Here is a 21,552-nt window from a genome sequence, read left to right on the forward strand (position 1 = left end):
ATCTTATTTACATAGAGAAAGAAACCTTTTATACTTATTCCATTATCACCTAACACCTAGTCAAGCAAATTTTTCTAATAGTTCCCAAAAGGGCATCTAATCTGGTTTTTATGTTCCTTAGATCTCCATCTCTCTTTCTCTCTCTTTTTAAGTGAACTTTGTATTTTATACACACACACATATATATTTATATATATATATATATATTTTTTAAGATTTTATTTATTTATTTGACAGAGAGAGACCCACAGCGAGAGAGGGAGCACAAGCAGGGGGAGTGGGAGAGGGAGAAGCAGGCTTCCCGCAGAGCAGAGAGCCCGATGGCGGGGCTCGATCCCATGACCCTGAGACCATGACCCGAGCCGAAGGCAGACGCTTAACGACTGAGCCACCCAGGCGCCCCATATATATATATTTTTTTAAGTAAGCTCTGTACCCAGTGTGGGGCTGGAACTCACAACCCTGAGATCAAGAGTCACGTGCTCTGGGCACCTGGGTGGCTCAGTCAGCTGAACAACCGACTGTTGATTTCATCTCAGGTCATGATCTGAGGGTTGTAAGATGAGCCCCGTGTCAGGCTCTGTGCTGGGCATGGAGCCTACTTGAGATTCTTTTTTTTTCCCCCTGCTTGAGATTCTTGACACCCCCTTCACGCTCTCTCTTGCGTGCACACACACACATTCTCTCTCTCTCTTTAAAAAATAATAAAAAGTCACATGCTCTATTGACTGAGCCAGCCAGGCATTCCCATGAACTTTGTATTTTATTTATTTATTTTTTGAACTTTGTATTTTAGAACAGTTTTAGAAAAATTGCAAGGAGGGACGCCTGGGTGGCTCAGTCAGTTAAGCGTCTGCCTTCGGCCCAGGTTGTGATCATGGGGTCCTGGGATAGAGTCCCACATCAGGCTCCCTGCTCAGCAGGGAGTCTGCTTCTCCCTCTGCCTGCTGCTCCCCCTGCTTGTGTGTGCTCTCTCTCTCTCTGGCAAATAAATAAATCTTTAAAAAAAAAGAAAAATTGCAGGGATAATACAGAGAGTCCCCATATATGCCATACCCAGTTTCTCTATTCTTAACGACTTACATGAGTATGATACATTTGTTAGAATTAATAAGCCCAATTTTTTTAAAGATTTTATTTATTTATTCGACAGAGCAAGAGCATAAGTGGGGAGCGGCAGAGGGAGAGGGAGAAGCAGGCTCCCCACTGAGCAGGGAGCCCAGCTTGGGGCTTGATCATAGGACCCTAGGATCACAACCTGAGCCAGCCAGGCACCCTTTGATACATTATTATTAACTAAAGTCCATACTTGATTCATTTCCTTAGTTTTTCCCTAATGCCCTTTTACTATTCCAGGATCCCATCCAGGATACTATATTACTTTTAGTTGTCACATCTTGGGCTCCTCTGGACTGTGCTGGTTTCTTAGACTTACCCTTTTTTGGAGAACATTGATGGTTTCAAGGAATGCTGGTCAGGTATTTTGTAGACTGTCCCATAACTGGGATTTGTCTGATGCTTTTCTCTTGATTAGACTGGGTTGTGAGTTTTAGGGGAGGACAGCCACAGAAGTAAGTGCCATTTTCACCACATCATGTCACGGAGCGTGCTGTCAGCATGACTTCTCCCTGTTGATCATGGCCTTGATCACCCGGCTGAGGTGGTATTGGTCAGGTTTCTCCACTGTAAAGTTATTCTCTTCCTCGTCTTTCCATATTGTACTCTTTGGAAGGAAGGCACTACATAAATTATTTATTTTAATCATTAGTAGACTCTTTTCATGACACTAATTCTTGAAGGATCCAGACCAGTTCTGCAGAATTTCCCACCTTCCTAATTGTTTCCTAATTGTCTGGTTGCCTCTTTTTTGGTGTCATTTAGCTTGTTCCTCTTTCCCCTTTATTCCTGGAACGTAGAAGTTAGATTGGAGGGCTTGATATGATCAACTAACACTTTTTCTTTCTTTCTTTTTTCTTTTTTTTTTTTTTGCGCTGAATAATTCAGGTAGGTGTGTTGTAAAATTTTGAAAGACTATCCAGGCTGGCCCCCACTGTTTGGGGTGCCTGGGGCTACAGTACAAATGGGGGTCATCCCTTTTCACCCCAATAGGTCTCACCCATGTGTGTGGACATCTTGGCTGTATTCATACCTGCCCTGTGGCCACTCCTTGGACTTAGAATCCACCTTGGGAGTCAGGATCCAAGAAAGAGGTCCAGCAGCTGTGGGAGCAGGTTCAGGGCTTAGAGTTCCAGGTATAGGGGAAAGGAGGATGGGCTCTGGGTGGGCTTCCTGGACTCTTCAACCTGTGGAGAGGGCCAGACTGAAGCCCCCTGGAAGATCATTATGCTAAATAAGTATTCTAAACCATCAGTCACTTTAAGATTTTCTTCTGTGTAAGTCCTCTGCTCCACAGCTTCTGCCGTCTGAATGGTGACAGTCTCCCCTGCGAAGCATAACCTCCACCTAGGAGTGAGAGAGCTCTTGCAACTCAAGCTTTGGACTGGAGAAAACTTGTATAAAAGGAGCAGTCCCCCACAAAAAGTTTTTGCAGGATCAGGAAGGAACTTGCCCAGGGCAAGAGCACTCTAAGAGACCCTGGTCTGCTGAGTGGGAGACTTGGGCTTGGCCTGAGTTCTTGCTCTCCTGGGCAGTTTCCCAGAGTGGGTGACCCGGCCCTGGACCTGGAGCCCACAGTCACAGCTTCTCCTCTTCCTAGCTGATTCTTGTGGACGAGATCCATCTGTCCCTTCTCTGAGACTCACCTTCTCACCTGTGCTTGCCCTACGGTGCAGGACTTTTGTGGGGAGCAGAAGTGGGTGTGTCTCCGTGTCTGTGTCTCCGTGAAGGTACTTTGGCTGGCTGGTCACTTTCTTAGTATCCTTATCACCAGTTTTCCTTTTCCCTGCCACTTTTCCTCATTTTCTCTTCCTCTCCTTCCACCAGCACAAGGCTCCTAATCCCCACAGTAGTCGCTTTCTCAGCTTTGACTCCTCCATGGGATTGTCTGCAGACAGGAGAGTCCCAGTCGTACTTAGATGCATATCTTGTTACTGCTGTCATTTCCTTCTCATGTTGCCGGCCCTGAATGGGAAACACTGTCCGGTGCTTTTTCGGCTAACAGGCTCTGTGCTGTGCTTTGTAGCTTTGACTCTTTCATCTCTGGTCGCAGGCCTGAAATTGTATCTCCATGAGGGCAGAGCTCAGCTTTGCTTATCTCTGGGGAAGAGGAGGGAAGGGCCCAGAAGGTGCAGAGTACGGGCCATGACTTGGCGCTGTAGCCCTGAGTGGGATTGGTTCTGGAGGAACGGCAGAGAGGAGAGCTGGTTTAGATTGCCTCAGGCTCACAGAACTAAAACCAGTGTCTGTTGGTTGGCAAGGAGCATAGTGAGTTTGATAAGAGCTGGGCTTTAGGGCCAGGCAGGTCTGGGTTCAAGTCCTTGCTCTCCCACCTAACTCTGGGCACGTGATTTCCTTTCTCCCATCATCTGTCAGGTGGGGCATCTGCCTCACAGAATTGTTGAGGGAATTAAATGCAAAGTGTCTGCAGCTGCAGGATCCCCTAGGCCTCCACCCAAGGGCCTGGTGTCCGGGCCCTTTTGAGGATAAACAGTTCCCTCATCTCCCAAACAGGTGAGGTGGGATGGCATGCTGTCCTTCAAGAGAACCACTGCAGCTAGGCCCCTGGTTACAGAGCTGGTGCTCTGGGGCTTCGAAGGACTTGTAGTAATAGCGAGCACTTACGGAGCACCCTCTCCTGGCACACACAGCCAGCGTGCCAGCTACTGGCTTCTGTGCTTTGTCACCTTTGACCCTGAGACACACTAAAAGTAGGTGTGCTCAGAACCTCTATTTTCCATAAGGAGTCTGAGGCTTAGGAAGGATCAGCGGGTTGGCCAGAGGTTTGAAGAGTGCCAGCCTGGGACAGAAACCCAAGGCTGTCAGATTTTAGAAGAGAACAGAGGAATTCCCCATTCCTAGGATGATGGACTGTGAAAGCTCGAAAGGCACTGCAAACCCTTCGTTTCACTGATGAGGAAACTGAGGCGTAGGCCACCTCCCCTCAGCTGGTTAGTGGCAGGTGAGGGTCAGAATGCAGGCTTCCTTCTGTCCGTGCGTCCTTGCAGCCCAGCACGATCCAGGCATCCTTCCTCCAGGTGGTGCTGATGCGTTTAGCTCTGAGATAAGACCTCTCCTGTCAGGCGGCTCCGCATGCCCTGAGGGCTGAAAGCTGCTGCAGTCACTCACCACTGGTGAGCTGGCGTGCCTGACTGTTGACTTTCTGTGGGGGCCATCTTCCTGTGACCCCTCAGACACCCTGGGCGGGATAACTGCAGCCTTCAAGAAGAATCTGGTTACAGCGATTGCTGATAACATGCAGGGCTTTTGGAGTTTCTGTACCTTTCCCTTTCTCGGCCTTTTCTTTTGTGGATTTGCCCATTTAGAACAGTTGTAGAGCTATTTTACTTACCCTTTGGTTGTCGCCCTGCAAGGGCTCTGAATGTGTTACCAACCACAAGGCCAGTAGTTCTAAAGCCCTCTTTACTTGTGAGGAAACAACTCCTCAGTGAGGTTAGGTCTGTTGCCTGAGGCTCCCACTGTTAGTGATGACTGGAGCCAGGAATTTACCCATTCTGCCTGGATCCAAATTCTGTGCCCAGGGGCCCCAGCTGGCAGAGCCAAGGCTCAAACTCCAGAGTATCATCTTTCCTTGTTCTTTCTTTCCACCACACCTTACACTTCCACACTATCCTTGAGGTGCTTCTGGTGGGAAGTCATCCCTGCTCCTACTGGTGGTGCTCACAGTCCAGGCCACGTTTGATTGGCGACTAAGGGTACCTGCCACTGGGAGGCCGTACTGGTTGGCCCTTGTTTGGGGTGGGGGATGGGAGTGGCAGAATTATGGAGGACCAGATAAAAAGACAGGATCTCAGTAAATACCCAAATGAGTGAAAGAATTTGGGGCTCTTGCTCCAAATAAAAACTCAGACAGCCTTTGGCATTAATTTGGGAATGTTTGCCCAAAGCACTATTGGTTGACTCTCAGGTGTTCTGTATGCAGCCTATGTGTCTATCCTAGATGCTGTATGGAGATAGAATGGAACCAGGAGAGAACTCTCTGCCTCCATGAAAACTGGTTGAACCCTAGGATATCACAGGATACTTGGCAGTTTTGTTACTAAAACAGGGTTCAAGTAGGTGGCCTCCCAGAATCCATATTAAATTGTTTTCCTGTGTTCTATTTCCTGCAATACATGTAGTTGCCACTAGATGGTGGTGGTGCTTAGAAAAAGGCTGGTAGATAAATCCTCAGCGGTCTCTGGAAAACATTATTTAATATAATTGAAGATAGGCACACCCCATGAGCCAGCAGTTACATTCACAGGGTTAGGGCACATGCACATCCAGACACATGTGCAAAAATGTCACTACCAGCATTATTTGTAGCAGTCCCAAACTTAAAACAGTCAGTAATAGAATGGATACTGACATTGTGGGATGTTCATACTCCTTACTTAGCAAGGTAAATAAACAATCTGTAGCTACATGCAGTAATCTTACTAACATAGCCTTAAGCAAATGATGTTAGACACATGATATATACAATGTAACTCTGTTTACATAAAAGTCCAAAAATAGGCAGAAGTGAATTATAGTATTAGCATAGGGATATATATGTTGTCAAAAAAATTTTTTTAAAGATTTTATTTATTAGAGAGTGTGAACAGGGGGAGAAGCAGAGGAGAGGGATAAGCAGACTCTGCTGAGCACGGAGCCCGACACAGGGCTCAGTCCCAGGACCCCAAGATCATGACCTGAGCCGAAATCAGGAGTTGGATGCTTAACCAACTGAGCCACCCAGGTGCCCCTAAAATTATTTTTTATTAAAAATTTAAAGGTTTGGGGTGCCTGGGTGGCTCAGTCGTTAAGCATCTGCCTTCTGCTCAGGTCATGATCCCAGGGTCCTGGGATCGAGCCCCGCATCGGGCTCACTGCTCCTCGGGAAGCCTGCTTCTCCCTCTCCCACTCCCCCTGCTTGTGTTCCCTCTCTCACTGTGTCTCTCTCTGTCAAATAAAATCTTTAAAGAAAAAAAAAGAATAGAGGACTTTGTTTAAAAAATTTTTTTAAAGTTTCTGCTTGTTGGGCGCCTGGGTGGCTCAGTCTTTAAGCATCTGCCTTTGGCTCAGGTCATGATCCCAGGGTCCTGGGATCAAGTTCCGCATCGGGCTCCCTGCTCGGCAGGAAGCCTGCTTCTCCCTCTCCCACTCCCCCTTCTTGTGTTCCTGCTGTTGCTCTCTCTCTCTCTCTCAAATAAATAAATAAAACCTTTAAAAAAAAAAAGTTTCTGCTTGTTAATTAGAAACTATTAAATGTTTTTAAGATTTTATTTGTTTGAGAGAGAGAGCACTAGAGAAAGAGAACAAGCATGAGTCAGGGGCAGAGGGAGAAGAGAAGCAGACTCCCCGCTGAGCAAGGAGCCAGATGCAGGACTCGATCCCAGGACCCTGGGATCATGACCTGAGTCTAAGGCAAATGCTTAACTGATTGAGCCACTTCCCACCCCGAGGAATTCCTTTTTAAGCAGAATGATGTCTGACCCCAGGAGCCTAACTCATCAGAGAAGGAGGTATAGGGAAGCCCCAGAGTATGGAGGATGGAGCAAGAGCTCTATGGTGGGCAGATCTAGTTAGAATCCCAGTACTGCCACTGAGGAACCAGGTGACTGGAGCAAGCGATTCAGTTTCTCTAAGCCTCGGTTTCGTCATCAGTAAAATGGGGGAGAGAATTAAATAATGTGATTAAGCATCGTCCCCTTCCCAGCACACAGTAGATGTGGACCAACCATATATACACCTGTTTATAGCCCCAGAGGCTGGCCCAGGGCCCATACCTGCAACCCACAGGTACAGAAGAGGACTGACACATACAGGTAGGGTTTAGCAATGAGAATGCAAATGCCTACGTAAGCGGCACCAAGGTCAAGAACAAAAATAATGTCAGCAATCCAAAAGCCTGTCTGTGTCCCTTCCTTATCCAATTCTCTTTCCTATCAGAGGTGAACACCTTCCTGACTTATAACAATTTAATAATTTCTGGGGTGCCTGGGTGGCTCAGCCGGTAGAGCATGCACCTCTTCATCTCAGGGTCGTGAGTTCGAGCCCCACGTTGAGCATACAGTTAACTTAAAAAAAAAGAAAAAGAATTCCTCAGCTATCCATCTGCGGCAGGATTCCCCTTATAGAAAGGAGGTGATGTCAGTGTTCTCACCCCACTGCTCCCTTCCACACTAGCTGGAGCAGGGCAGCCAGCCTCTGCCATTCCTCCCAGACTTGCAGAGACCAGTTCCCCTTCCTCTGAGTTACAGGCACGAGCACACCTTGTCTGTGTGTGTATGTGTTCATTTATGTGAATACATGATTGAGTCACCTGGTACAGAATTCAGAAGGGTGTGTAGTGAATGATAACTCCCTCTGTAGCCTTTCTGGAAGCAACCATTGTTACTAGTTTCTTTTCTATCCTCCCAGAGATATTTTCAGGATTTACAGACAAATCTGTATATATTTACATGTATACCTTTTTGCAGGTTCCACATGTGTGGTATTATATGTATATTCTGCTTTTTATTTTTTTTAACTTAGCATCATGTCTTGGTGCACTTGGAGTATCCGCCTACAAAGAGTTGCCTCATTCTTTGCAAATGCTGCATGCCATTCCCTGGCACCCGGGGACTGGTGTTCAGCCACCGCTTAGGGATGGACATTCAGGTTGTTTCCCTCTGCTCCCCGAGCAGTGCTGCTGTGGATAACCTTATGTGTATACCATTTCTCCCCTGTAAGGGTATACCGGTAGCATACATTCCCAGAAGTGAAATACAGGTCAGAAGTATGAAAAGCCATGTTTTCTCTTCTTTTGATTTAATTTGATGTTTGTTATGATGGGAGACATTCATGAGTTTAAGTCAAAACTTGTATACAGGGTATTTTGAGAGAAGTCTCACTTCTATCCCTATCCCTTTCACCCTGTTCGCCTCCTTTTTATAGATGCTAAAGTAAAACCCAAGAACAAATAGTCTCAAATGAAGATTTTTGTCTGGGATGGGCTGCAGCCAGCTCAGTGCCCTGGGGTGGCTGAGTCATCAGATGGAATAAAGTCTTGGGCCGCTCTCTCCTAGGGCTTGCCCAGCCCCCAGCCGCTGGCTAAGCACTTATGGGCATGACCTCATTTAATCCCCAGAACAATCCTTAGACCCTCCTGTCTCAGCAGCAGTGCCCTACTTGCTGTGTGATCTGAGGTCACCTACCTGACCTCTCTGAGCCTCCAGCTTTCTCATCCTCGGTTGTACTTGGGGTTTTCTCTTTTGCCTCTCCTGGGAATTTCAGTGGTTCCCTGTGCCTAGAAGGACCCAGGTTTTGCCCCTTGTTCTCTTTGTGTCTTGTCTGGTTTCTCCAAAACACGTTCATCAGCCAGTCAGAACTTGTTCTTTCTGTTTGGTAACCGTGGTTTAAGATGCCATACGATCAACATATGGTGAAGTGCACATATCTTCTGTCAATTTGACAATTCTTTTTCTTGACCTTTTTTTTTCTTTTTAAGTTTTTATTTAAATTCCAGTAGTTAACATACAGTGTAATATTAGTTTCAGATGTATGATACAGTGATTCAGCACTTCGATACAACACCCAGTGCTGTTTGATGGATTTTTAAATTCATTAAGGTATATGTACATCTATGTAATCAGCACTAAAATCAAGATACAGAATATTTCCATCTCCCCCAGAAAGGTCCCTCCATGGACCCTCTCCCAGTTAGTGTCTTCTACCCCCAGGTAACCACTATTCTAACCCATGGGTTTTACCTGTTCTGTTGTTGTTTTAAGATTTTATTTTGGTGGATGATGGAGCATGGAGCCTGCTTAAGATTCTCTCTCCCTCTTGCCCCTCCCCCTTATGCTCTTGCACATGAAAGTGCACGCCCTCTCTCTGTCTCTCAAAAAAAAAAAGTTTTTATTTTTAAGTAATCTCCACACCCAATGTGGGGCTTGAACTCACGACATGACCCCAATCAAGATTTGCTCGCTCCACCAACTGAGCCAGCCAGGTGCCCCTGTTTTGTCTGTTCTTGTGCTTCATCTAAGTGGGATCACACAGGATGTACTCCTGTGTCTGGTTTCTTTCACTGGGTGTTTCTGAGATTCATCCAGATTGTTACATCGTCATTAGCTCACGTCTTTGTATGAGTGTGCCACGATTTTTTCATCCGGTTCACGTGGTAATGGAGATTCATTTCTAGTGTAGAGCCTTTATGAATAGAGCTGTTATGAATGTTTGTATGCAAGTGTTCTCGCGTACATAGGTACTCCTTTCTCTCAGGTTCAGGTAGAAGTAGAATTGCTGAGTCAGAGGGTAGGTGTATGTTTGACTTTAGTAGAAGCAGCCATGTACTTTTCCAACCCAATGATAGCGTGTGAGACTCCTGGCCACCGGCACATGAGAATTCCAGCAGCCCCACTGCCCACCAGCGCTTAGTCTTGTCAGTCTGTTTGTTTTAGCCATTACAGTAGGTGTGTGGAGACATCGGATCGTGGTTTGAATTTTCATTTCTCTGAGAAGTAGTGACGAGCACACTGTATGCATCGCTCTTATTGTGCAGGTTTATTTAAGTCTCTGCTCATTTTTACATCGTGTTCATTTTTTCTTGATAGGCATTAATATATATTCTTTATTCTGGAAGGAGTCCTCTTTCAGATAGTTTATTAATATTTTCTCCCTTTTGTCTTTTTACTTTTTTTAATGGTGTCATTTGGTGAGTTTCACTTTCTAAATGGAATTTAGCTTTAGGGGTGCCTGGGTGGCTCAGTCGGTTAAGCGACAGGTGCCTTTGGCGCCGGTCATGATCTCAGGATCTTGGGCTCCCTGCTCAGTGGGGAGCCTGCTTCTCCCTCTCCCTCTGCCTGCCACTCCCCCTGCTTGTACTCTCTCTCTGTGTCAAATCAATCAATCAATCAATCTTAAATGAAATTTAGCTTTAAAAAAGAAAATCCTTTTCCGGGGCAGCCAGGTGGCTCAGTCAGTTAAGTGGCCGGCTCTTGATTTTGGCTCAGGTCATGATCTCAGGGTTCTGGGATCAAGCCCCAGGTCCGGCTCCGTGCTCAGTGGAGTCTGCTTGAGGTTCTCTCTCTTCCTCTCCCTTTGCCCCTTCTTCTGCTCATGCGCACGCACTCTCTCACTCGCTCTGAAATGAGGGAGTCTTTAAAAAAATCCTTTTCCTGGGGCGCCTGGGTGGCTCAGTCGTTAAGCATCTGCCTTCGGCTCAAGTCATGATCCCAGGGTCCTGGGATCGAGCCCCGCGTTGGGCTCCCTGCTCAGCAGGAAGCCTGCTTCTCCCTCTCCCACTACCCCCTGCTTGTGTTCCCTCTCTCGCCGTGTCTCTCTCTGTCAAATAAATAAATAAAATCTTTAAAAAATAAAAATAAAAAAAATCCCTTTCCTGCTTATAAAAATAACACTTTTTTTTTTATCATGACCTGGGCCGAAGGCAGCTGCCCAACCAACTGAGCCACCCAGGTGTCCCTAAAAATAACATTTTCTACCCTGTTTCCTCTCCACAGAAAACAAAAAAACAAAACACAGAACAAACAAACAACATTTTTGTGGAGGTAAACTTAGAAAATGAAATAAAAATGACTCCTAACCCTGCTGCACAGAGATAAGCATTATTAACCTTTTGCTCTGTTTCCAGCTTATCTTTTGTTAACTTGTCTGTCCATTTATTGAGCATCTGCCGTATGCCAGGCTGAGGTGACCAATTGAGATAAGACAAATTCCCCCTCTGGTGGGAGTTCTGGTTTAGTGGGGGACCTTCAGTTAACCTGACAAATAACTTAGGTGTGGGGCGCCTGGGTGGCTCAGTCGTTAAGCGTCTGCTTTTCACTCAGGTCATGATCCCAGGGTCCTGGGATCGAGCCCCGCATCGGGCTCCCTGCTCGGCGGGAAGCCTGCTTCTCCATCTCCCACTCCCCCTGCTGTGTTCTTGTTCTCACTGTGTCTCTCTCTGTCAAATAAATAAATAAAATCTTTTTAAAAAAAAAAAACAAAAAACAAATAACTTAGGTGTGAAGAGGAGACACAATGGAGGTGAGGAGAGGGCGCTGGGGAAAGGGCCTGAGGGCAGTTGCGGAAGGCTCTCAGAAGAGGTGACATCTTGCCGGGCTTACTTGTTCATTGCAGTTTTATTGTATATACAATTTGATGACTTTTTTCCTCCTTAACCTGATGTTGCAAGCATTTAAGCATTTTCCCATATTAAATACTCTTTGAAAACATGATTTTTAAGAATTATAGACTTTCCCATCATGCAGACATACTGAACTGGATCCATCCACCTTGTTCTTGCTGGGCATTATTTAGGAAGCTTCCAGTTTTTGTGTTCCTCTTTTCCTACAGCCCTCCTTCCTTCTTCAGGACAGGCTCACAGAGGTAGACTCGGGAGGGAGAGCTCAATTAGCTGTGGCCTTGGCTTCTCATGGGTCCTCTGGATCCATTTTGGGTGCTTCCATTCAGACTCCTTGCCCCCTGAAGCCCTTCTCTTTCCAAGCACTCACTCTTGTTTCCCACTCTGAGGATCGCTGCCAGCAAGGCAGAGGGGCTTCAAGAATGCCCTGTGGTTGGGTCCCAGGCAGTGGCAAGCTCTGGCAGGCACAGAATCCATCCTTGGAGACTTCCTAGGTCTACAAATAGGGAGCAGATGGGGCCAGCTGTCCGGAGGCCTCCTCCTGCCTTCACCCTCCAACAGATGCCATCTGATTATCCCCTGGCCTGGGTGGCAATGTCCCGCCCAGGCACATCCCTGTGTGATGATGACTCACTGGCCAAGGGTGACTCAAACTTCATCTTATCATACTTTACAGCAGAGATAAATCTCATCCCTTGCCCCCAGTCAATTAACCTACAGTGTGGGTAGGAGGCTGGTTCACTGCTGGTAGTTAAGAAAAGATGGTGTAGATGTGTCCGGGAAGCCAGAGGCCTGCCAGAGCATTGCCACTTGTCCCATGACTGTGGCATAGGGCTTCCCATCTTCTGGGACTTCGGGCGACTTACTCAACCGCCTCAGCTTCCACTAAAATCGGGGCGATAGTAACACTTCATGGAGTTCAGTCATGTTCCCAGCACGTGTCCAGTGAGTGTCCACAGTTGCAGGTCCTGGGATACAGAGGTAAACCAGAGAGCAGGGCCTTGCCTTATGATGTCCAGTGACAGGGACAGAGCAAGTAGGGAAGGCAGTCAACAGGATGCTCCAGGATGTGCTGAGGACTCCACGGGGGTGAATGGGTGCTGAGGTGGTATCAGCATGTCAGGCCTCTGCGTGTCACCTCTCTGTCAGAGTGCCTTATCTCCCTTGCCTCGTGATTCCAGGAGTGCCCCTCAGCTCCTTCCTTCCCTCAGAGGTGCTCTGAGCCACAACTTGGATCCCAGAACTGCAGAAGTCCATGGTAGGCGACATCTGAGGGACCAACCATCCAGACCCCAGCTCTCTGCAGTTCAACCCTTTTCCCCAGCTCACCGCTCTACAGCCCTTCCAACAAGTATTTGTGGAGTTCTTCTTGCACCAGGCACCAAGGACCGGGTGGGAATAAGACGGCCACGGTCTTGACCTCAAGGCATCTGCCTTCTAGTGGGGCTTGGCAGCTAGTGAGCAAGAAGACAAATCTGCCAGGGTGGTTTCTTGGGGTTCTAAGCATATGAAGAAAATGGCATGCAGGGATGAGGGGAGTGCCCTGGACGTGGTGGGGAGTGGGGTGTTCCAGGGGAACCTTACTGGTGAGGGAGCAGTGAGGTTTGGATACCAGCAAAAGGGAGGCAGCATGTGAAAATCTGGGGCCAAAAGGTCCAAGGGCTGAGGCTGGGAGTGACAGAGAAGGACCACACCAGATGGTGAAGACCTCAAAGGGGAATTTGGATTTTCTTCTGAACGCAGGGAGAAGTCCGTAGAGGCTGAAGGGATAAAACTTTTAAAAATATTTCCCTATAGCAGGACTCAAACTGACCCAGGTACTGTGAGGGAGGGGGTGGTAGTGCCGGCCCCGGGCAGACTCCTGCCCCTGGAAGAGACATGTCCCTGCCGGCCCCCACCTGTCCCCCCTTGCTCTAGCGTTTTAATAAATTACACTGCATCCATAAGGTAGTGCGCTGCACAGCCATTAAATGATGCCATGGTTAAAAAAATAAAAAATAAATGATGCAACGGTTGTAGATATGTTGGCCTGGAAAGATGTTCACAATCCATTGCTGAGTGAAAAAAGCTGGCTTACAAAACAGGAAAGGATCACATTTTTATTAAATGTTTATATATATTCAGGGGCGCCTGGGTGGCTCAGTTGGTTGAGCGACTGCCTTCGGCTCAGGTCATGATCCTGGAGTCCCGGGATCGAGTCCCGCATCGGGCTCCCTGCTCAACAGGGAGTCTGCTTCTCCCTCTGACCCTCCCCCCTCTCATGTGCTCTCTCTCTCAAATAAATAAATAAAATCTTTAAAAAAAAAAAAAATAAATGTTTATATATATTCATATATTTTGAAGTTGAGGAAGGAAAAGCAAATGTTGGATGGTAGGATTAAGATGGTTTATAATTTGGCTTCTAGTATTTTTAACAGCTTTATTGAGATAATTGATATATAATAAGTTGTACATCTTTAAAGGATACAGTTTGATAAGTTTTGGCATGTATACATCTGTGAAATCATCACCTTACCTATGCTTTTTAATTTTTTTTTAAAGATTTTATATATTCATTTGATAGAGACAGTGAGAGAGGGAACACAAGCAGGGGGAGTGGGAAAGGGAGAAGCAGGCTTCCTGCCGAGCAGGGAGCCCGATGCAGGGGCTCAATCCCAGGACCCTGGGATCATGACCTGAGCCGAAGGCAGATGCTTAACGACTGAGCCACCCAGGTGCCCCTGTTTTTTAATTCTGTAAAGTGATATATCATGGGTTTTATTTTTTGTTTGGTTGGGGGTTTTTTTAGTTTGTTTTTTGGTTTTGCTTTTAAAAAAAAAAAAAGAGGAAAGCATATCAACCATTGAACTGGCTGACCCAAGGAGGAAAGGGATTGGTACCCACTTCCTGAAGGCTAGGCTGTGGCAGGCAGGCCTTCAGGAGCCTTGAAGGGATGGATACCAGAATGGACTTTGGATCCCTTGTTCCTGGGACAAAGTGGGCAGAGAGGAGCTGGGAGGGGAGGTGGGAGGATACACAGGCCTGAGGCACCCAGTCTCCCCTTGTTCTTCCCCAGGAGGCCTCTGCAACCTGTGCCTAGACAGGGCCAACAAGGAGCACATCCTGCAGACAGGGGGCATCCCGCTCATCATCAACTGCCTGTCCAGTCCCAACGAGGAGACCGTGCTATCTGCTGTCACCACGATCATGTACCTGAGCTCACCAGGGTCTGGCTCCCACCCTGAGCTAACCGCCATGCCCGTGGTCCAGTGCATGCTGCGCTTCTCTCTCTCGGCCAACACGAGGCTCCGGAACCTGGCCCAGATCTTCCTGGAAGACTTCTGTTCCCCAAGCCAGGTGGCAGAAGCCCGCACCTGGAGGGCTCACTCTGCCCTGGGTATCCCACTGCCAAGGACTGAGGCCCCACAGCAGCCCTGATCCAGGGAGACCTCATAGCCATGATACCCTGACTGCTAGAGAGAAGGCCACAATCCTAGTTGGGGCTCAGGGAGCAGGAGCAGCCTGGCTCCCACTGAGCATGTTCTCCCCAAAAGGTGTCCTTTCAGCTATTTTAAAGGTGAGTTTGCTCAGCGTGACAGGTATTTACACTGTGGTGAGGGGCATTGAGAGAAGAGGCCAGACTGAGACACATGGAGGAGAGCAAAGGCAATGCCATTTCCATAGGTTGGCACTCTCAACCAGCTGAAGGTCAAGCTCCTGCCTCCTGCCCCCACCCCCAGCGCCCCACTGCCAGGCTGTCAACCTCCTGTGAGCAGCAGCTGGGACCCTAGATTCAGAGGCTTTATTTTTTTTTATTTTTTTTATTTTTTAAAGATTTTATTTATTTATTTGAAGAGAGAGACAAAGTGAGAGAGGGAACACAAGCAGGGGGAGTGGCAGAGGGAGAAGCAGGCTTCCCGCCGAGCAGGGAGCCTGATGCGGGGCTCGATCCCAGGACCCTGGGATCACGACCCGAGCCGAAGGCAGACGCTTAACGACTGAGCCACCCAGGCGCCCCCAGAGGCTTTAGAGAAGGGGCTTTTCATGAGGAACAGCTGGGCCTGGGATTAGACTTGCTTGTGCTTGAGGAAACAGGAATTCTCCTTTAACAGAAGTACCTGAAATAATCTTGAGGAACAGAAATGAGAAGCCAGCTCAGGGCCCTGGGAAGGTGTCATGCCCACTCCAGGGCTACGGAGGCTGGGTACCTGCACTGCCAGCTCCCCAGGCTGGGCGCTGGGTGTGCTTGATGCCAGCCTGGAGAACTCTGGCCCACAAACAGTTCATCCACACGGGCCTATCTGCCAGACACCACGGCGTTTCAAAGACATGATGTGGTCTCTCTTCTTTTTTTTTTTTTTTTTTAAGATTTTATTTATTTGTCAGAATGCACAAGCAGATGGAGCAGCAGCAGGAGAAGCAGGCTCCCCGCTGAGCAGGGAGCCCGAGGGTGGGACTCGATCCCAGGACCCTGGAATCATGACTTGAGCAGAAGGCAGACGCTTAACTGACTGAGCCACCCAGGCATCCCGTTTGTTTTTGTTTTTTTTAATTAAATTTTTTTTTTTAAGATTTTATTTGACAGAGAGAGACACAGCGAGAGCTTGTGTTCCTACACAAGCAGGGGGAGCGGGAGAGGGAGAAGCAGGCTTCCCGCAGAGCAAGGAGCCCGATGCGGGGCTCGATCCCAGGACCCTGAGATCATGACCTGAGCCAAAAGCAGATGCTTAACGACTGAGCCACCCAGGCGCCCCTTAAATTTATTTTATTTTTTTAAGATTTTATTTATTTGAGAGAGAGAGCACGAGAGCGGGGAGGGTCAGAGGGAGCAGCAGACTCCCCGCCAAGCAGGGAGCCCGATGCGGGACTCGATCCAGGGACTCCAGGATCATGACCTGAGCCGAAGGCAGTCGCTTAACCAACTGAGCCACCCAGGCGCCCGGCGCCCCTTAAATTTAGTGATAGAGTGAGCTAGAGTGTGGGGAGGAGTAGAGGGAGAGGGACAGTCAGAATCCGCACCCAGTGGAGAGCCCGACGCAGGGCCTTATCCCACGACCCCAAGATCACGACCAGAGCCAAAACCAAAAGCCAGACACCCAACCAACTGAGCCACCCAGGTGCCCCTACTCTTTAGTGATACAGCCCACAGACTGTTAAGGTAGCCATCAGGCATTAAGACATGAGGGTGAGGACACGTCAGGATACAGGCATAAACCCTTGAAGCTATGTACTCTTCCCTCACCACCCCATGGCCCCAGCCTGAAAGTCCTGGTCCTCCTCTGCCATCAGGGTTGGGTTAGTGAGGGGGGTGTCCCTGCCCCTAGAAGTGAGTCTCAGACAAAAGGGCTTCAGGAATGCAAGAGTGGTGCTCAAGGGAGACAGAGGACCAGAGAATGACAGAAGTGTGTGGCTTGGAGGCCACAGTGTACACTGGTCAGCACAGGGGAACAGTATGGGACCCCCATGGAAAGTTGGGGTTCAGGAGCAATGGGGAGCTTCCTGGCCTCCCTCCTGCACTCCCTCAAGGTTGACCTCTAACATGGCCAAGGAAAAGCAGATGCAAGAGAGATAGTGTCTGTGGTTGTAGAGGTGGGGCAGGTTCTGGAGCCACTGGACTAAGGACACGAGGAGGAGAAAGCCCATCAGCCTGTATTCCGACTGCCCCTCCTAGGGCTCCTGGCCCTTTACTTTCCTGAATAAAGGGCCTTTAAAGAGTGGTGAGCCAAAGTGTTTTATTAAAAAGGTTCCTGAGTGATTTTCCCACCGTTTCCTGGCCAGCCATCTTGTTGGGTTCCAGGTGGCTGGCTTTTGAGAACGGAGGTTACTGTGTCTCCCTGCTCCGTGGTGCTGGGGGCCACCTCCGCGACACTGCCCTGCCATTCAGCTCTGCTGGGTTTCCCTGCTGGCCTGCCTTCCCTTCCTTCAGCTACTATCCACTGTTCTGTCCCCCTGCTTGCTTTCTATGATCTCCCTCCAGTTGTCACTCCAGGAGAGCAGCCGTCTCCTCGTTGGGGGTAGGGCTAGGTGCTGGTTGTGGCAGCAGGTGAACAAGATGTGCTCCCAGCTTGGGTTCTCCTCTTGGCCTGGGACAGGATGTGGGAGAAAGGCAGTGAGATGCAGTCAGTAATCTAGTTATTTTACTCCCTCTCCCTAATCCCAGCAGGCCAGATGCCTGGAAGGTTGCCAGAAAAACAGGTCTAACCTCGAATGGTGTCCTTGTCATCAATGAGCAGGTCCCCCAAGACCACCGTCTTGTCCCTCGTCAGGATAATGCGCTCCACAAACTGGGGCCCCAGGTGATTCTCCACCCAGCGGTACTGAGGTGAGGACACAGGTCTGTCAGTAGGGCCAGTGAGTAAATAGGTGGGAATGGGGTCTCCAGCCTTTGAGAGATGCTGCTCCCCTCCCCCCCACACACACTTTCTGTGTTTAAGTTCTGCTGGTTTATTTTAAACATCAGAACTTAGGAAGCCGTTTGCTATGAAGGGCTGGGGTAACCGCACCTTCTCACCCACACAGTGTTCATACTTCAGCAGAGGGCTGGAGCAGATGAAGACCTCCGTGCTGCGTGGAAGGGGCATGGGTTAGGGTGGTACCCGCCCTTACTCCACCGCCCCTCCCTCTCTGCCCTTCCTCACTCCTGCATGTTGTTCATCTCCTGCATGGCTTCCAAGGCTCCTGGGATAGGCTCCAAGTCTAGGAAAAAGCCTGGGGCTTCATACACACTGGCCACTTTGTCCTGAAAGATACCGTGTTCTTGTCCCAGCTTCTGCCTCCAGCAGATCTAGCCCCAGGGAGGACTCTCAAAGTAAGATTCCTGGGGGACCCATCCCCAAATCAGAGCCACAGGGAGGGGATTTTATATAGGGGGAAGCATTCTTCCAGACTTTCTTGTCCAGAGTGAACAATGGATTCTGTTAAACAGAAAGGGGGTGTCTCTGAAAATGGAGCAGAGGCAGTCTTGCCCAAGGGGAGGGCTCCCATTCCTAGGAGCCCTGTGCGGTCGGGCTACCTGCTTCTGGGGACACTGTGGGGCTAGGGTGCCCTGCTTCCGGAGACACTGGGGGGTCGGGGCACCTGGCTCCCGGGGAAACTGTGGGGTCTGGGCTCCCGCTCCTGGCGACAATGTGGGGTCCAGGCTCCTGGAGACACTGTGTGGTCGGGGCACCTGGCTCCCCGGCTCTCTGTGGGGTCGGGGCTCCCGCTCCCGGGGACATTGTATGGTCGGGGCACTTGGTCCTGGCGACGATGTGGGGTCCAGGCTCCCGCTCCAGGGACGTTGTGTGGTCGGGGCACCTGGCTCCCCGGCTCTCTGTGGGGTCGGGGCTCCCGCTCCCGGGGACATTGTATGGTCGGGGCACGTGGTCCCGGCGACAATGTGGGCTCCAGGCTCCCGCTCCCGGGGACACTGTGTGGTCGGGGCACCTGGCTCCCCGGCTCTCTGTGGGGTCGGGGCTCCCGCTCCCGGGGACATTGTATGGTCGGGGCACGTGGTCCCGGCGACAATGTGGGGTCCAGGCTCCCGCTCCCGGGGACGTTGTGTGGTCGGAGCACCTGGCTCCCCGGCTCTCTGTGGGGTCGGGGCTCCCGCTCCCGGGGACATTGTATGGTCGGGGCACTTGGTCCTGGCGACAATGTGGGGTCCAGGCTCCCGCTCCCGGGGACACTGTGTGGTCGGGGCACCTGGCTCCCCGGCTCTCTGTAGGTGGGGACGCCCGGCTTCCGGGCGCCCTGTGGGGTCGGGGCTCCTGCTCCCGGGGTCACTGTGGGGTCGGAGCTCCCCTCCCGCGCACGCCCCCTGCTGCGCTCCCGCTCTCTCCCTACCTACCGCCAGGTCCGGCCGCAAGGCTCGGTACTGCTCGCGGGCGAGGAAGCCGCGGCGCTCTTCCAGCGCCACGTGCGGTTCCCCAGGGAAGCGGCGGCGGAAGCCCCGCAGGAGGCCCGCCTCGAAGTCGGCCAGCACGCCGTCCATGTCCACCAGCACCCGCACGGGCCGCGCGCGCCGCGCCGCCATCGCCGCCGCCATCGCTGCGGACGGCGGGCGGGGGAAGGACGAGGTGGCCGGGGGGCGGGGAGCGGGCGCCCGGCCCGCAACTTCCGGAGGCGCGGGGTGGGAGGGCGCACCGGGGCTCATTTGCATGGGGCGCCCGGGAACCCGGCCCTGCGGGAGCGCGCGGCCTTCCCAAGGCGGCGGCGCGAGGCGGCCTGAGAGCGCGCCCGCGTGCACGTCCGCTCCCCCTCCCCCACTCCGCAGGGGACGACCCCAAATCCTGCGAAGGCCTCAGGGCTCCTTAAACTTGTGGGGCTGGCGCAACCCCTAGAATCCCGACCTCGAGTCCCGAGGCCACCGCCCTCCCTGCTTGTGGGGCGGGACGCAGGAACACTCCGGACGCCGGACCCCGGACCAGAGACCCCCACGGCCCGACTCATGGAGGCGCCCAGTAACTTTGAAGTGAAAGACTGTTGAAGACCCCTGACTCGCGTGAGTCGAGCTCCGAGACGAACTCCTAAACCAGAGTTGGGGTTGGGAGCGTCCGCTTTGAACATTTAGTTCCACCCCGAGGAGACGATGTCCACCCAGCTCAGGTAATCGGCAGTGTCCTTTCCGTGGAACTGACCTCTGCTCTAGAATTGGCAGTTACAGCCCCGTCTAGAAAGCGCGGAACACTGCTAAGTTTCGTTGATGCTCCTTTGTAGACTTTACGCCATTTTATGACCACATCCAAATAGATTTACCTACAAACTGGAAACTCAGATTTGGTTTAAGTGACCCATCTTCCTGTAGTTCCCCATTTGAACACCCCAGTACTTCCAAACCAATGTTAACAGGAGCATTACAAAGGGGAGACTAGCGTCTTGTTCTAAAGTGATCTAATTAAAAAGACTTCAAGAGGTATAACCGGCATTAAGCAATAGTTCTCCACGGTTCCCCCCCCCCCGTTCCCACTCACATCACACAACCTGAGTGTAAAGTCCAAACTGTCAATGAAATACTGGTTGTTCTGCCATCATCATCTTAATATTCAACTCCACTTTCTAGACCCTAAGCTTTCTAAGTAGAAAATGTAACACCCTTAGCAAACATGTTTTCATAGAATTTCTTAAAATCCGTTCTGATAATATCAGAATGACTGGCAGCACTGTCCCTTCTTCACAATACTTTAAGTTTGATTAGGCACTTATCTTCATAAAATTTATTTAAAAAAAAAACACTGAAGTTACAAGTAGTGACACAAATCAGGGACATCTCGGGGCGCCTGGGTGGCTCAGGCGTTAAGCGTCTGCCTTCAGCTCAGGTCATGATCCCAGGGTCCTGGGATGGAGCCCAACATCGGGCTCCCTGCTTGGTGGGAAACCTGCTTCTCCCACTCCCCCTGCTTGTGTTCCCTCTCTCGCTGTGTCTCTGTCCTATAAATAAATAAATAAAATCTTTAAAAAAACCAAAAAAACAAATCAGGGACATCTCTTTTCCAGGATCCCGACCATTAGAGAGGAGGGCACAGACAGGGTTCCTACCTCCTGAAAGTCCTAATAGAAACCATAACTCAGGCTAGTATTTGTAGGGCTAACCTGTTTTAGTGAAATTGGACAGATCCTGTGATAAAGCTACTGACTTCATTTTGCAAATGCTTTGCACCATAAGGAAGAAAGACTTTACACCCCCCCGAACCTATAAACACCTTTATTATTCCCGAAGAAATGTCCAGTAGTTCAAATGAACCAGTGGTTATGCTCATCATCTCAAAGGTCTCACTTTTTAAGATAGGAAATTGGTCCCTAAAAGACAAGCCAAAAGAACACACTTTAGTAGTGTAGCTAAACCTAAGAGCCAAGTCTTAATGCCCAATTTGGACAGTTAATATAGCATGTTGATCTAGAACTTTCTGCCTAGGGGCGCCTGGGTGGCTTAGTCGTTAAGCGTCTGCCTTCAGCTCAGGTCATGATCCCAGGGTCCTGGGATCCAGTCCCACATCGGGCTCCCTGCTCCGCGGGAAGCCTGCTTCTCCCTCTCCCACTCCCCCTGCTTGTGTTCCCTCTCTTGCTGTGTCTCTCTCTGTCAAATAAATAAATAAAATCTTAAAAAAAAAAAAAAGAGCTTTCTGCCTAGAACCTAAAGAGCTTTTTCCTTATCTTCTATCTCCTCAGGTCCTCATCTCCCTTCCTCTGGAGTCCTCTTCTGTAACCTCTCACCATTGAGAGGCACCTTGCAAGACGAGAGGACTTAAAATCTTACATGTTACTGCCCAGCACAAAGGGTAGGTGGAGAATCTAAAATATATTGGCTAATAATTATTTTGCTTATCATTTATCCATACTACTATGTATTTTATTACCACAGATAT

General features: G+C 49.8%; 2 protein-coding genes across 7 annotated transcripts in view; one reads left to right on the top strand and one right to left on the bottom strand.

Annotated features, from left to right (window-relative positions):
• ARMC7 (armadillo repeat containing 7) overlaps window positions 1-21,552 on the top strand; it is a 39,992-nt gene that overhangs the window by 2,359 nt on the left and 16,081 nt on the right. For 4 of the 6 annotated variants that reach the window (XM_078066056.1, XM_078066058.1, XM_078066057.1 and 1 more), the window contains exon 3: window positions 21,356-21,465. In XM_078066056.1, coding sequence (XP_077922182.1) covers window positions 21,356-21,435 — 80 coding nt within the window. In that variant the 3' untranslated portion in view covers window positions 21,436-21,465. Of the gene's footprint in view, window positions 1-2,109; window positions 5,848-14,285; window positions 16,924-21,355; window positions 21,466-21,552 lie in introns of those variants that run through there. The other 2 variants (XM_036088712.2, XM_036088711.2) reach the window with 2 other exon arrangements.
• On the bottom strand, window positions 16,925-19,289 carry NT5C (5', 3'-nucleotidase, cytosolic). The gene is made up of 5 exons (XM_036088706.2): window positions 19,038-19,289; window positions 17,848-17,948; window positions 17,713-17,773; window positions 17,412-17,526; window positions 16,925-17,292 (listed from the first exon to the last, which is right to left on the bottom strand). Exons 1-5 carry the CDS (start codon window positions 19,233-19,235, stop codon window positions 17,132-17,134), a joined length of 636 nt encoding a protein of 211 aa, XP_035944599.2. The 5' UTR covers window positions 19,236-19,289; the 3' UTR covers window positions 16,925-17,131.

The sequence above is a fragment of the Halichoerus grypus genome, chromosome 2 (assembly GCF_964656455.1).
Source record: "Halichoerus grypus chromosome 2, mHalGry1.hap1.1, whole genome shotgun sequence".
Classification (NCBI taxonomy): Eukaryota; Metazoa; Chordata; class Mammalia; order Carnivora; family Phocidae; genus Halichoerus; species Halichoerus grypus.